Source organism: Falco naumanni, chromosome 2 (genome assembly GCF_017639655.2).
Source record: "Falco naumanni isolate bFalNau1 chromosome 2, bFalNau1.pat, whole genome shotgun sequence".
Lineage (NCBI taxonomy): Eukaryota > Metazoa > Chordata > Aves > Falconiformes > Falconidae > Falco > Falco naumanni.
Genome location: NC_054055.1, coordinates 91,362,814 through 91,378,491, shown reverse-complemented (window position 1 = coordinate 91,378,491; position 15,678 = coordinate 91,362,814). Strand labels below are relative to the sequence as shown.

The 15,678-nt window shown below is 41.3% G+C and overlaps 1 protein-coding gene across 5 annotated transcripts in view; it reads left to right on the top strand.

Annotated features, from left to right (window-relative positions):
* The window catches only part of CNKSR2 (connector enhancer of kinase suppressor of Ras 2), a 219,480-nt gene that overhangs the window by 33,830 nt on the left and 169,972 nt on the right, over positions 1–15,678 (top strand). For all 5 annotated transcript variants that reach the window (XM_040582541.1, XM_040582540.1, XM_040582539.1 and 2 more), the window contains exon 2: positions 5,248–5,411. In XM_040582541.1, coding sequence (XP_040438475.1) covers positions 5,248–5,411 — 164 coding nt within the window. The remainder of the gene's footprint in view (positions 1–5,247; positions 5,412–15,678) is intronic.

Genomic DNA, 15,678 nt, shown 5'->3' with positions numbered 1-15,678 from the left:
GTGGGACTTAAATTCAGGAACATCAGAAGTACTTACTGCTTTCTTTTTTAGTCATTTAGCAAAATCACATCTATGGCCTATTTTTAATACTTTTTTAGATGAAATGTTTTACGTATTGTCAAGAATACTATTTTTTTTTCAAAAGATAAATGCCATTATACATGGGACTGTGCTTGTAAAAGAGTTCATGCAATTAGTATATTGCGTGGAAAACTTGGGCTAAGCAGGACTTTAGGAGAAAATATGTACAAATATGGATAAATCCAGAAGGCTCATGTCAGATAATTGAAGATAATGGTATTTTGTGTGTGTGTGTGAACTAGTAAAGTGGATTCAAGAAGATTTGAGAAAAATTATTTCCCTTTGCAACCTAAATTTAAATGTCTAAATGAGTTCACTAGGACTTGGTAAATGGCCTTACTTTCAGGTGTCAGGCAGAGAAGACTATCTGATTTGTATTGCTGCTTGTCCGTTTGCTAACAATGAGCATTGCGTAGCATGTAAGAGAGAGATGGCACCATTTGCATGAACTGAGGGCTCGCATTGAAATTTTTTGGGAATGTGCAGGACTGTTATGGTCTTTGAATGTTCTGAAGCAAGAAAGAGAGAAATTAAGATCTTCACCTTGTACATCACACTGATTATGCATGTGTTGTGTTGGTCTACAGTGAAACATTACTTTTGATTAACAAACAGTTCTAAGGTCAAAGGCAGAGTATTCATTATTTAAGTATGAAAGGAAAATGTATCAAAAATACCGTGGGGCACCCCACAAAGTAGCAGGCTCTGTTGTTTCGGCCTTAGTGAGTGCTCCTGTTCTCTTTTCCATGCATATGTGTTGCAACTGAGTCATTTTATGGATCGGTCTTGGTGGTTCTGATAATTCGTTACCTCCTGTAGAGGAATCAAATTGAGGAGAATAAAAGCTTTAGTAGAGTTTAGCCATTTGTATTTTTTTGGTTGGAGAATTAGGGAACAATTTTTAGCTCCTCACAAGCCAGTTAAGCATATCTGAGAACCAGGCTATGTGGCAAGATGCGATACATGATCATTCCTTGATCATCATTTTTGTTCCTTGTTAATATGTTATGCATATGACTGATCATAGCATCACAGTATTCTTTAGGTTGAAAAAGACCTTTAAGATCATTGAGCCCAACCATTAACCTAACACTGCCAAGTCCACCACTAACCATGTCCCTAAGTGCCACATCTACACTTCTTAGATATGTCTATGGGTTGTAACTTAACCTGGGCAACTTCCCTGGGCAGCCTGTTCCGATGCTTGACAACCCTTTCTGTGAAGAATTTTTTTTTTTTCCTAATATCCAATCTAAACCTCCCCTAGCGCAACTTGAGGCGCTTCCCTCCTGTCCTATTCCTGGTTACTTGGGAAAAGAGACTGACACCCACCTGCCTACAGGCTCCTTTCAGGTGGCCGTAGAGAGCAATAAAGTCTCCCATCAGCCTCCTTTTCTCCAGGCTAAACAGCCCCAGTTCCCTCAGCCGCTCCTCAGACTTGTGCTCCAGACCCTTCACCAGCTTTGTTGCCCTTCCCTGGACACACTCCAGCACCTCAATGTCTTTCTTGCAGTGAAGGGCCCAAAACTGAACACAGTGTTCAAGGTGCGGCCTCACCAGTGCCACGTACAAGGGGACGATTGCTTCCCTAGTCCTGCTGGCCACACCGCCTCTGGTACAAGCCAGGATGCTGTTGGCCTTCTTGGCCACCCGGGCATGCTGCCAGCTCATGTTCAGCTGGCTGTCGACCAACACCCCCAGGTCCTTTTCCACCAGGCAGCTTTCCAGCTGCTGTTCCCCAGGCCTGTAGCGCTGCTTGGGGTTGTTGTGGCCCAAGTGCAGAACCCAGCACTTCACCTTGAACCTCATAAAATTGGCCTCAGCCCATTGGTCCAGCCTGCCCAGATCCCACTGCAGAACCTTCCTGCCCTGCAGCAGATCAACACTCCTGCCCAGCTTGGTGTCATCTGCAAACTGGCTGAGGGTGCACTCGATCCCCTCACCCATTGATCATTGATAAAGGTGTTACAGAGAAGTGACCCCAGTACTGAGCCCTGGGGAACACCATGTATGACCAGCTGCCAACTGGATGTGACTTGATTCCCCACCACTCTGGGCCTTGTCATTCAGCCAGTTTTTTATCCAGCAAAGAGTACAGTTATCCAAGCCACGAGCAGGCAGTCTCTCCAGAAGAATGCTGTGGGAAGTGGTGTCAAAGGCTTTACTAAAGGCCAGGCAGACAACATCCACAGCCTTTCCCTCACCCACTAAGCAGGTCACCTTGTCACAGAAGGAGATCAGGACGGTCAGGCAGGACCTGCCTTTCGCAAACCCCTGGTGGCTGGGCCTGATCACCTGGTTTCCCTGTATGCACTGCATGACGGCACTCAAGATGGTCTGCTCCATAACCTTCCCCAGCTCCGAGGTCAGGCTGACAGCTCTGTAGTTCCCTGGATCCCCCTTCTGGCCCTTCTTGTAGATGGGTGTCACGTTTGCCAACTTCCAGTCACCTGGGACCTCCCCGGTTAGCCAGGACTGCTGATAAATGATGGGAAGTGGCTCGGTGAGCACCGCCAGCTCCCTCGGTACCTTGGGTGGATCCCACCCGGCTCCATAGACCTGTGTGTGTCTGAGTGGTGTAGCAGGTCACTGACCGTTTCCCCTTGGATTGTGGGGGCTTCATTCTGCTCCCCGTCCCTGTCTTCCAGCCCGGAGGGATGGGTACCTGGAGAATAACTGGTCCTACTGTTAAAGACTGAGGCAAAGAAGGCATGAAGTACCTCAGCCTTTTCCTCATCCTTTCTCACTATGTTTCCCCCCACATCCAGTAAAGGATGGAGATTCTCCTTAGCCCTCCTTTTGTTACTAATGTACTTACAGAAACATTTTTTTATGGTCTTTTACAGCAGTAGCTAGATGAAGTTCTAGCCGGGCCTTGGCCCTTCTGATTTTCTCCCTGCATAACCTCCTGACATCCTTGTGGTCCTCCTGAGTGGCCTGTCCCTTCTTCCAGAGGTCATGAACTCTTTTGTTTCCTGAGTTCCAGCCAAAGCTCTCTGTTCAGCCAGGCCAGTCTTCCCTACTGATTTGTCTTTTGGTCCATGGGATGTCCTGCTCCTGTGCCTTTAAGATTTCCTTCTTGAAGAACAATTTGAACAATGATTTGATTAGAAAGGGAAGTGAATGGAAGGCATAGCTTCAAATGCTTGATTAACCTAGACCTTTAAGTGGCTTTGTTTTGGAGGCAGGAAATCAGGTGGCTTTGGAAGGATGTGGTTGGAAGCAGCTTAAGTTACAGACCTGCTCCTGTGTCTCAGGCCTGGAGCATTTGATTTACAGTGTGTTTGCATGTAGTTTAGTTTCGGTGTATGAATTCTAGAAGTTAAAGCCACGTGAAGATTGTGCTGGTGTGTTGTAGCAGGGATAGAGTGTGGGTCACGCTTGCCTGAGAGCTAAGCCAGCAATGGCCGGCTGGCCTGGCACTGCAGCATCCCTGCCTGCAGTACCAAGGTGTTCCTTGTGCAAGTCTCTCTTGAGGTGTGGTTACACCCTAAAAGGGTTGAATGAGAACCAAAAATGCAAGGTGGCCAGTTTCAGAGACGCTTTATGCTATAAGCTGGGGTTTTTTATGAGGCAGCTGGGGCTCAGCAGTCAGATCAATACTTCCTTCTTGTGTATCTTCAGATTTTCCAGACATTTTTATTAGCCAATAAAAATGTTCTCACTTCCTTGCAACCTAACGAGCAGATGTCTTTTCAACATTAGGATTTTTTGAAGACAACCATCAGAAAAGTGGTATCTCTCAAGAAGCAGCTAAATTAACACATTCAGGTTTTTGTCAAATCCTGCCACTTGGTAGGAGTCATGCTGATCCATCAGAAGGTATTTGAGACAGAAATTTTAGATGGACCACCAAATACCCAAGAGTCTTCCTTATCCCCTTGGCACAGGGATGCACATGCTGCAGAGCTTCCCCGTACTGGTCTGGCACTCTTAGGCCAAGGTTGATGGGGAAGAGAGGCATGATGGATTATCCCATGTTTTGCAGTGCACTTTGCTCCAGGCAAAAATGTGTAGTCAGCTACATGTTGTTAGACTGATAATCAAGCTGTGTTAGACTGATAATCAAGCTGAATAGCTAGGATAGGGGTAGCCTCCAAAGCAGGACCTGGTCCTGCACAACCCTGCACTCATCCTGTGCAAATATGTTGCATGCACTTCTAGGATCTTTTTTGGCATGATGGGCCTGTTTCCCCAATTACTCTGTTCTGGGGAGCACACACAGGTCTTGATTTTAGTGGCTTTTCATGCTCGGTAAGTTTTTGTGTGCTGTGAGTGACTGTACGTTTTCTGAACTGAGGTACATTGAGCTGGATCTGCTGCTGCAATTGTTGCCCAGTTTACGCATTCACAGTGCTACCACCTTTCTTGTTCTCTAGAGCTCTTTGCAGCTTATTTTAGGGGCTGGCATGATCTGTGAACTTTCAGGTGGCTCAGCAGTGTATGAACGGTCTTGGAGTAGGAGAGATGCTAAGATGTGGCACTGCTGTTTTTGTGTTTCACTGCATGGGGCACTGTAGTCAAGCGTCCTGTGAGGAGAGATTCCTAGCCGAGTGCATCTGCAGCATCCCCTCCTGGCCATGTGACCTACCATGGCGGAGGTATGCTGGAAGCATGATTAAGAGGTGCTGACAGCTAGTCACTCCTGAATGTATGGCATGAAGCATAATCACACTCTCATTATTCTCTTAGAATTTTTCTCTGACACAAATGCTTTCCTTTGTTTCCAGTCTCTTACGGTGCTGTAATAACTAACAGCATCTGTTGATACACAGGATCCAGAAAAGGATGCAAGTCTTCCTCCCTTCCATTGTTCCCTCTTCTCTCCCCTCCCAGATGCAATGGAGGCATTACTAACATAGCTGCTATTAGGGGCTGCCAAATAGGCATTCATAGTGCAGTTTACTACAAGAATTCAGGACTCTCTTCGGGGTTCAGGAGCAGCTGGTATTGTCCACGGGTGGAAAAGCCACAGCTGACATAGCTCTCCAAATTTTAAGATTTCTGGGTAGCACTACATTTTTTGTGATGTTGAAATACTTCTCTTAAAGATAGGGCAAATGTCCTCCGTTGGCTTGATTTTTGGTTCCAGCCCATTTTTACTTCCTCTGGCAGTACAAAATATTGCTAACTTTTGTCTTCCCTTCTTCCATCCTGTTTATACAGGTCTTGATGATTGCCTGCAGCAATATATAAAGAACTTTGAGAGAGAGAAGATTAGTGGTGACCAGCTACTACGCATTACTCATCAAGAACTGGAAGATCTTGGAGTCACACGAATTGGCCATCAGGAGCTTATCTTGGAAGCGGTAGACTTGCTCTGCGCACTGGTAAACTTCTTGGGGAAAAAAGGGGCAGAGAGTGAACCGTTTTTCCGTATTCAGTTTGTATATTCACATTTCTAGTCCTAAAGACTAAGTAGTTCAAGAAACTCCTGACTTATAATGTTTAAGCAATTTAGCATTTTAAACCAGAGGCACAATAAAGAATCTCCTGATAGGCTGGTGCTTGTTAAATTAATTGGTGTCAGAAATTTAAGACTTGCATAGCTGTCTTTATAGAAGAAAAGTTTATCTGAAATCACAAAAGAGCTGGAGTGGGTTTGGTTTGAAATACAAAACAGTTATATATGTGATTGCAGTAATTGAGTGCCGGTTGCCCTTTACAAACAAAATGTCCAGATAGTAACCGTGTCATTTTTCATTGATCCTTTCATGCAAATTATGTTTTAGATGATTATTTAAGGTTTCTGAAACATAGCTTCTTGTATTTCACAGCAGGAAGGTTTAAATACGGAAGTAATTATCTTATGTGCAGATAATACATCTTTGATGGAGCATACAGAGGGATTTTGGTAATGGTCTTTTCAGTCAGGTTGTGTCATGCATAACTGGGCTGACTTTACCCTTACGAAAATTTCATGTGTGCCTGTAAATATTAGTGATAGGTTGGGCACACTGTCTGCATTCTCCACTGTAGGAAGGATTGCGAACAGTTCGACTAAGATGTACTTGACTACCTAAAGTGGTGTTTTGTTGATTTTTAATGCATACTACTTTTCCAAGCCTCAAAAGCAGCTTTAAGAAAGCTGAATCCCAGTAGAGGCAATCAAAGATGGCAGGCTGAAAGACTCTTCAGAAAGGCTTGTAGATTCTCAGTATGGAGCAGCTTTTCTGAATATCCTTTTGTGGCATCCTTGGGAGATAGATAGTGAGGGGTAGTGAAGAGAAAAGAGTGAAAAAAAATGCAAAAGGAAAAGAAAAAAAGAGAACAAAAGCTTGTACATAAAGGAAGACATTTGGTTTTAAACACATCTTAGATTCTTTTTTTAGAGTACTGTTTATAATAACGTTGCAGAGTGGCTCAGTGCAATACATTAACTCATCTATTTGTTTTTTAAACAACAGAAGGGATGCAATCCTAAAAAAAGCATGCTACTGATATAGAAGGGAACATTAAAAAAGTTATTCTGAAAGTACTTTTTCATCAGACAGTGCAAAAAGAAACAAGAAAGTAAATATTTTAATTAACTGAGACAAAATCTTAGTTAGGGGGAACACTGATAACCATTTTTCCCAGGAACACAGGGAGACAGATTGTGGCTCTTTCAAAAATCACCTATTTTCCCAGGGAAAAAAAAAAAATGTATTAGCTGAAATATCTTTTTTTTCCTGGTTATGTAATTACAGATGTTGTCTTCAGACAAACAAACACAACTTGTCTTTGTAGCTCACTTATCTTAGGGAAAAGCATATGGAACTAAGTGGAATATAAAATAAGGAATTTGTAGTGAAGGCTGACACTGCATCCTTAATTCGTGCAGCAGGTCTCAGCCTTCCTGGTCCTTTGTTACACATACAGTGGTGTCTGCTTTTTTGAGTTCATCTTAAAGAAAACTTCATCACTGAAACACAATAGCATGTGTTCATATCACAGCTTCTAATTTAAGCTGAGGTTTTTGCGGTCTCACAATTGGCTTCTGATCACTCCTCAGGGATACAAAATGTGATTGTTAATATTGATTTTAGTGGAGTTAATTGGAATTTATTGTTCATGAATCAGATAAACCTCTTAGGAAATTTAATTCAGAGACAATCCTTTCGGCTATACTGGTCCTATACTTACAGACATTCCTTTTTTTATTGCATCAGTAAGTATCTGTCCTGGTTAGTGCCTGCCCATTCTTCCGATTAGCCTCTAACATTGACTGTATTGTTTAGGAGAACTTTGAGCTTATGACCTTCCAATGCAGGGTAACTGCTAGTGCAGGTAGCCACTGTGCAAGGGTGGGTTTTTTAATGAAAATTATCTGATTATTTTTTATGTTTCACTGGAGTTTTACGTTTCATGGTGGAATTTGGCATGAGTTACAAGTGTAAGATCCAACTGAGTTAACATCTGTTTGGATGCTGGAGATGATGGGTGGAGTGATGGGGTATGGGTAGTAACATTAATTTTGCCTTGCAAACACAATCTCTGATTGATTTTAAACTAATTGTTAAAAAGCAAAAGGATTGTCACTTCTGATTCTGCTCTCCATTCTGTTTGAGTTAGTGAGTGACCACCTAAACAGTTTTTGGTATTGAGGACAATTGAGGGGGACAGAACCATCTCTCACTGTTTGCTCCTGCTTTCACTCTGCAGGGGAGAGTTGCCATGAATGAGGAAAGCTTTTGCAATGCTGTTAGCTGCTTTCTTCCTGCCTCCCTTCCCAGCAATTTTTTGGTGTAAACTTCTACTCACAGTTTCTGCCCTGTCAGCTGTGGATATGGCAAAGGGCAACCCAGCTGCTTATGTTGCACGCTTGTAGTTCACGGGGCAACATTTTCTTCCTGGAGGAAAGTGAAGAGCCTGAACAAGCATATTTGGCTGTTAACGGAGAGAGCATGGGACCTTCTTAACCCAGGCAGAGGCCGTTGAACAGTGCTAAATAGACCAAACTGCTGCAATAGTAGTTGGGAACCAGTTATGATTGACAGCAGTATTTAAAGGATGTTCTTTATTGATTTGACAGAAGGTGAGTGGGTGGCTATGGTTTCCCACAGTATTCTCTTCCTGTCATAAGCACTTGCAACAAATGGATCCTCCGGTGTTCATTAGCTGATCACAGAACAAATGGTGGCCCGTGCTATCCATCTCAGTAGAGTCTCTTTTGGCTGCCAGCATGCCATACTATGCTCTTGACAGGAGAGCAATCATCCTGGGGGTGAGATTCACAGGTTTTCTTTTCCTGTGGTGCTTCAGTGAAGAAGGAATAAAGATTTTGCCCAGCTGCTACTGCTGTTGCAGGTCACACTTGCTGATAATGATGGAGGTAATCATACTGCATACCATCACTGAAGGTGAATGTGCTCTAGGAGAGAGCAGGCAATGTAATTAATGGGGTTTGTCTTTTCCCTCTATCCTTCAGTCTGTGAAGGTGGGAGCATGTTCAATAGATTGTCTTGCCTCAGTGCAGTTTTGTGTTTTATAAAATCTGTATGTCAGAAAGGGCAAGATAAACGAAATGTCCTTTCTGCTCGAAAGAAAGAGGTAGTGAGGTCTGTGATAGTATTTCATTGCTGCTAAGAGTTTGTTGCATGGTTTTCAATCACTCCTTGAGAACCCACCATGACGGATATATGCCTGTAGAGTTGTTCTGTTTCCAGCAAGGCACGTCTCTTGTCCTTCCCTTTCTGTTCAAACCAGGACATGAAATGCAGATCACACTGGTGGCACCAACAGGTAGATTCCTGCTTGATATGGATCTGCATGTTTATTCATACTGACAAAATCTCAAAAAATAATTCACACTCAAAAAATAATTGACATCTCAAACCTGGTTGAAAAATGGTGAACTAAGAAACTGCATGTCCAGCTCTAGAGATACAGGAGAAACTGCACTGAGTTAAGTACCTTGGCATTTTTTTTTCCTCCAGGCTACTTCCAGATAATAAAACATACACTTGTTCATCAGTTATAAAAATTACCAGCCAGATCTAGCCTCAACATGATCCTTTTCAGTATATGTGTGGTGGTGAAGCTAGTCGAAGACTGGTTTACATTTCATCAGTAAACACTAGTGTAGCAGACCTTCACACGTAAGATGTGATGAGCCTTGTTTCTTTGATGGTTGCTTTAAGAAGTGGATGTGAATAAGCAATGCCAACAGAAAGCAAATTGAGGAAGGGTGGAGGTGATGCTTATGAAAAGAGAAATGCATACTGAAGAACATGTTACTTAGATAATGGCATATCGCTGTATCAGTCAGTCTTCAGGTTTGGAGTGCATCTGGAGGTCTTGTAGCTCCCGAAATACCTAACTGTGTTCCAGAAAGCAAAGAAATACATGCAATTCTTTATCCATCATCTGTTTGTCAAGAGATGGAGTTTCATTTATCAAAACTGGGTATGACCATATTTTGCTAAGAGTCCATGAACTCTAAATTTTATGTCTCCTTGATATTATATTTTTCCGAGAACTTACTACCCTTTGTCTCACTGCCTGCAGAATACAAAGACTGAAGCTGAAGATTTCTTCCTCCATCTTTAAGAAAATGGTCTAGTTTACCTGATGTATCACTGCAATGCATTGATGTATGAGGATTTTTTTTTCTGCTTTATTTCTCCAATATATCACGTACATGGTGTTTGCGTGAAGATTAAATTTGTTTCATTTGATTCTGAATGTTTTCAAATATTCTTTGAAAGGAGACCTTAAAGCAGGAAGTATTTTGTTCAGGGGAGATAAGAGTATTTTAAAAACTTCACAAATAACTTTTGGATGCTTTAAAGTTTTCCTTGAACAAAGAACTTAGTAAAGTCCCTGTGAATTAGCAAAATACTTCTTCAGGGAATCTGTATTTGTGTAGAACAGAGCTTGGTTAAAAAACAAAACAGAACAGTTTTTGCTTTGTACAATGTACTGGTTTCAGTACTGGCTTCATGCTAGTTGTTTAAATCTTCTATGGCTGCACAGGAATGTGTTATACACTGCATATTTGAATGTATAAAGCTAGAACATTGCAGCAGATCAAATAGCATTATTATTTGGCAGAGAAAACATTGGTGTGCACTAACAGCATGAAATTACTTACCATTTAGCAATAACACAAAACATTTATATGCAAATGAATGTAAAAAAAAGACCTACTTTACTCATGAATTATTCGATTCCTCTTAAGAGTTACGCCTTTTATCTTAATTTTGTTGTCTTGCCATTTCTCACACAGAAATCCTTTCCTTTAACCTTATCACTAGTCAGATCTTAAAACTACTTTTGTCGGTAATAGTGAATATTAGACTTAATCACCGTAGTGCTAAATGAGGAAGACTTCATTTTGGAATGGAGATTTGTATGTACTGGAGTTGGGATTTATTGTTAATATTCTGCATGCTCATAGCAGAAAAATTACTTGCCCTTTTCACTACTGCCCTTTGCAAGTTAAAGTTCTGCTTTTATATCATTAGCCTTCTTGTCTTCAGCCTGAGCTAACTTAACTGCAGAGAAGGAAATCCTGGAGTCCATCACCAGATCAATAAAGCTAAAGAGTTAAAGGGCTTCTGATAGCTCACATAGATCATGTTGAAAATGTTTGTTGCTTGCATTACTAGATCATTTATACAGAAGTGCAGTAAATCCTGTGGTATGCCAAAGGCAGCAAGTATGTCTGTATGCAAAGAGTGAATGTTCTTCCTCCCACCTGCCTCAAGAATCAGTTATGGATCCTAGATGCTTTTCTTAGTTATCTCTTTTGCTTTGGGCTGTTGGCAGTTTTGGGCAAGTATGAAATATATGCCCTGGTTCACAGTCATAGCATGGTTTGTATTGAAAGGGACCTTTAAAGATGCAAACCCCTAGTTAAAAGCAGACTGGATAAAAAAAGGCTGTTACAGTGTAAAATGTTTTAAAGAGGTAGTGTGTTCATAAAAATTTACTTTTTTTAAAAAAAAACCTTGCTGATTAGGTGTTTAAGACTTTGTGAAATGCATGTAACTGCATATGTAAGTGGTGGTTTGAATTCTGGAGAAATAAGAGCACTTGGCTGGCTAGGGACAAAATTACATGAGAAAGTAGAAAAACAAAAAAATAATGAGCACTTGGTCTTGCAGAGTTTGCTGATTGAGTAAGAGTGAGAGGAATAGTTTATATAATTGCTCTGTTAGTGCTACAAAGCATGACCAGGGCTTGGCATTTTGATGTGTTGCTTGATTGTGCTGTAGGAAAAGAAGGGTGTTTTTCAGAAAAGGGGATGATTATGGTGGTTATTAATCTTTCCCAGGTTCTGCAGGGCTGTAGGTATCATGCACCTGAGGTTTTTTCTGACTCTGTAAACATTTAGGACAGATATTTATACTTTTTGAAACCATATGCCTTTTAATCAGTGTATGTTTAATAATTGCAGTAAATTATGTGTCATTTAAGCTATCTGGCTTTTTCTCCTTATCTACTTATTCTTTGTTTGTGAAACAGATGTGTAAGAATCATGTGTTATGCACTTCTAAATTACCCCATATGTCAGTGATATTTGAAGAAGAGATAACCTTAGTGTTGGCATTTTGTGACGGAAGAAGGGCCGTTAGAAATATATGTTGTAGGCAGAGCCGATGAGGTATAAAGTTACATAAGGCACCTTCCATATGACAAGCTGTGTTCTCAGTTGCTCGCAGCTTTGGGCTGGTAAGCTATCTGCCTCATTCTTTGTGGGATGTGTTGAGCAAAATGTTTTGGAGAATGAGGTTCAGATGCATTTTGTTCATTCAGTTTTGGAGGTAAAGGTTGGAACATTTCTTGGTGAATTTTTGGCTGCCCCAGATTCTGAGGTGTGGTTTTGAAATTGCTGTCATGTGCTACAGTATCCATGTGATGCTATTTTGATTAGTCATTTAAAAACTTCCCCAGGCTTCCTGAGAACCGAGAACGATATGAACTTCACTGTTTTCAGGTTGCTTGTTTAAAAGCAATAAATAATACATTCAGAAATGTTGCACAAGAATTAAATATGGACGATGAAAGCATTCAACAGTAGTAAGGATTAAGTGTGCCCAAGGTGGTCTAAAGTCCATTTCGTAACAGTCATATGCTATTCTTACCTAAAACTCCTGCATTTGGTCTAAGTTGAAAAAGACTTCTTGAAAAGATGCATTAGAGAGAAAACTTATGGTTTCATCCCTGTGATCGTTATCCATATTACTGAGAGATATCAGACATAACTGAGAAGTTACATTTCTTTACACATAATTTATTATACACTGTACAGAATTTATTACACAGTACAGCTATGTAGACTATAATATTTATCTTTTCAAAACATTACCCTTTTTTTTTCCTCCTTTAAAAAATAATGTTTGTATGTGTGATGACAAACATTTGCAAAAGAAAAAATAAAACTTTACCTTCTGTAATTTATACAGGCATGGTTACCTTCTCCAGAGGGGCAGCAGAAATTAATCGATGTAAACACTGCTATCTGCTCTGCCTGCCAGGTGAAAACTGTTTTTATTTTCCTTTTGCCGCCAAGCATCAGTGTAACCGTAATATCTCCAATTCCCATCTTGTGCCTCTTCAGTGACAGTTAGCACTGGTCACCGCATGCCTTTTGCTTCACGTGGTTTTCAGCAGCTTTCTGGGCTGAAGAGAAAGCACAGTTATTTAGGGAGGGAGGCAGAGAGGTCATATGCTCATGTAGCTGTCTTGGATTGTTTCTAGGAGTCAAACAATGTCATTGAACTTGATGTGGCCTTTGTGCTTGGAGATGTAGAGGCATTTGTGGTTGCATTAAAGTTGTGAACAAGAAGTGCTCTAAGGGATTTCTGAATTTGTTAATGGTACTGTGGTGATGTCTTGTATTGCATATTGGGATGTGTTTAGATCTGGACTTTTTTTGGTATCTGAGCTTAGTTTTTTCACTTAGCTGAGATGTCTTTGCATTTGCAATGAGCAGCATAAAAATATGCTAAACTAAAGGTCCAGCAGCTTCTAGACACCCTGTCTGAGCCAGCAGAGATAGCAGTATATGAGTTAAGAACACTTTACTTTTTAACCTGTGCTAGCAGTGTGAGTGCTAGCACTTGCCTGCCAGCCAGGAAAGAGATAAAATGAGGTCTGATTTTTCATTTCTAATTATTTTTGTTTGTTTGTTTGGGAGAAGCGGGGAACACAAGGAATGAACATTGATCAAGCTAATCCAAGAAAATTTCAGTTTACTTCCAAAGTTTGGTTACTGAAGTGTCTTCCTACCCTGTGGTGCTGGTGCAAGGATGGGCTGGCAGAGGGACTAAGCTGGCTCTCCTCACCAAAAATAAAGCAAAACTCATCAGTGGTGATTAGAGCTGCTGCTTGTCAGCTGTGCAGAAAAGAGCTACAATTCATCACTCACACTGTCATGTGAATCCACAGAAAAGTAATTAGCAGGTAAAATGTCTATTAATAGCTCCCACCACCTTTAGTTTGAACACCTGCTGACAAGCTATTACTCTGTGTAGCTTAGCTTCATCAAGTTCTTGTTTTGTGATTGCCAGAAGAGACTCCATTAGAGCCATTTCTGTTGGGGCAGGGTGTCTCTGAAGAGGTTTGTGGTTCTTTCAGTGGCTGTGAATTTATTTTGGCTAATGAAAGCGTAACTTGCGTTAGTGCCGACTAAATGTAGACTAGGGGAAAACAAAGAATTGTCTCCTTTTCTTGCAATTATCTTCTTACGGTGCTTGAAAATATATGCAGTGCATTTCTAAGAAAACCATGCTGCTAGTAGTATATTATTGCATACAAAGTATGTTTAAACTTGGCATTTACTATTCGAGCAAGGTTTTTTTCAATATTAGAACATGCAACCCTTTGTTCATTTTTAACGTGGGCCAGAAATATTAGTGATAAACAAAGTGGTGATTTTGTTAGTTTGGCTGCTGTTTTCAGATCCTTCTACTTGAAGGCTTCAATAAACACAGCTGCCCAAAAATATACTCTGCCTGAAATGTATCTCTGTATTTTCTATCTCTGGCTTTATCTGTCTCATATTACAGGTGGAAGCTTTACTGAAATCAGTGCCATTCCTCATGTTGGACTGAATTTTATGTGTAGCTTAGGCATTATATTTGTCCCTCAGTCTTTTACGTTAAAGAACACACACACATTTGATGAATATGTGTGAAAATGGACTTTGTATCTGTTAACATTGTCTCTTCCTGTCCACATATCTGTTGGTGAAAAAAGACATCTGAGAAAGAGTGTGTCTGTAGATGGCTGTCACTTGAAATATTAACAAGAGGCTACTAGGCTTATATAGGAGCTGATTTTCTAAGAAGCATGTACATAAATGCAGCCTATTTTCCTGTCATAGAATAAACTTTTGAGCATTGTTTTGCACCATCTGCAGTGTTCAATATTGCAGATTTTCTTTTTGCCGGTGCTTTACTTTCTGGTGGGACCGGAGGCCTGTACATTGCCGGTCAGGGTTCCTGCTGTGGTGGGTATGGCATACCAGCGCAGGTGGGTACCCATCACCTGCCTCTCTAAGCAGATGAGGTACAGACAATGTGACAAAGTGGGAGATGGAGATAGAGAGGAAGGTGAAATAATTTCAGGTTGTTGAGGAGGAGCGTTGGGATCCAGCAGGGGCCTCCCAGCTGTGGACCTCATGCGTGGCCTGGCTGGGGACGTGAGTGGGTGCCTGGGCCCGGCCAGCTCGTTCCCTGCACCCACCCCTGCCTTAGCGAGGTATTTGGATAATCACACTCAGCTTCTTAGGAGCATCCACCTGAATTGGGAAGTTCAACATTTCGGTGTGTCAGAAAGATGGAAACCCTGTGGCCAGCCCACGGTTTGCGGTGGTTCCCCCTGTGTCTGGGGATGTGCTGGTGGTTGTCGTGGGGCTCGCTTGTGATGGGGTTTTGGTTTGGCTGATCTGTAAGACATTTGTGTGATGTATCTTTCATCCAAAATATCTTTCATTTGGTTTGTTCCCTGTTAATTTTGCCAAAATGAACTAGATGTTCAAGCAGTAGAATGAAATAAGAACAAACCTGGTATTTTTTCCCAGCTGACTCCTACCCAGTTTTCAGTATCTGTCGTGCTTTCTCAGCCGCAGCAACCACAGCAAACCACAGAAAAAAACAATTAATTTTTATCTGATGTTTATCGCTTTAATTTGGACTGATTTAATAAGTTATTAGTTATGAGTTGTTTAGCTGCAAAATAAAGTAAGGTGGTTTTTTTTTTCCATCTCAATTTATTGTTTTCACCTTGTACTTTTTTATTTATAACCTAACTCTATCTGTTGTATAATTGCTATCAAATATTAACATGGTGGAAAAGTCACTGCCCAAACATATAATTTGTGTAATTGGGAACTGAACGTAGTGGCAGAGGACAGCTCTTGTGCAGAAACTATGCAGTGGAGAAACATGCCCACAAAGCCTTCCTTGCCCAAAATATGGATGTTCACAGAAGTTACAGTAGTGTTTTTTAAAGGGCAAACTTAGCATTTAGGTACTTCTCCCTTAAGCCAAGTCCCAAAGTGCATTCCGTGCTGCGGAATGATGGCCGTCATTTTAGCAGCTCCCTCATGAGCGGTGTTTGGTTTACAATGGTAAAGACAGGCTGGCTGGGAGACAGCAGACAAGC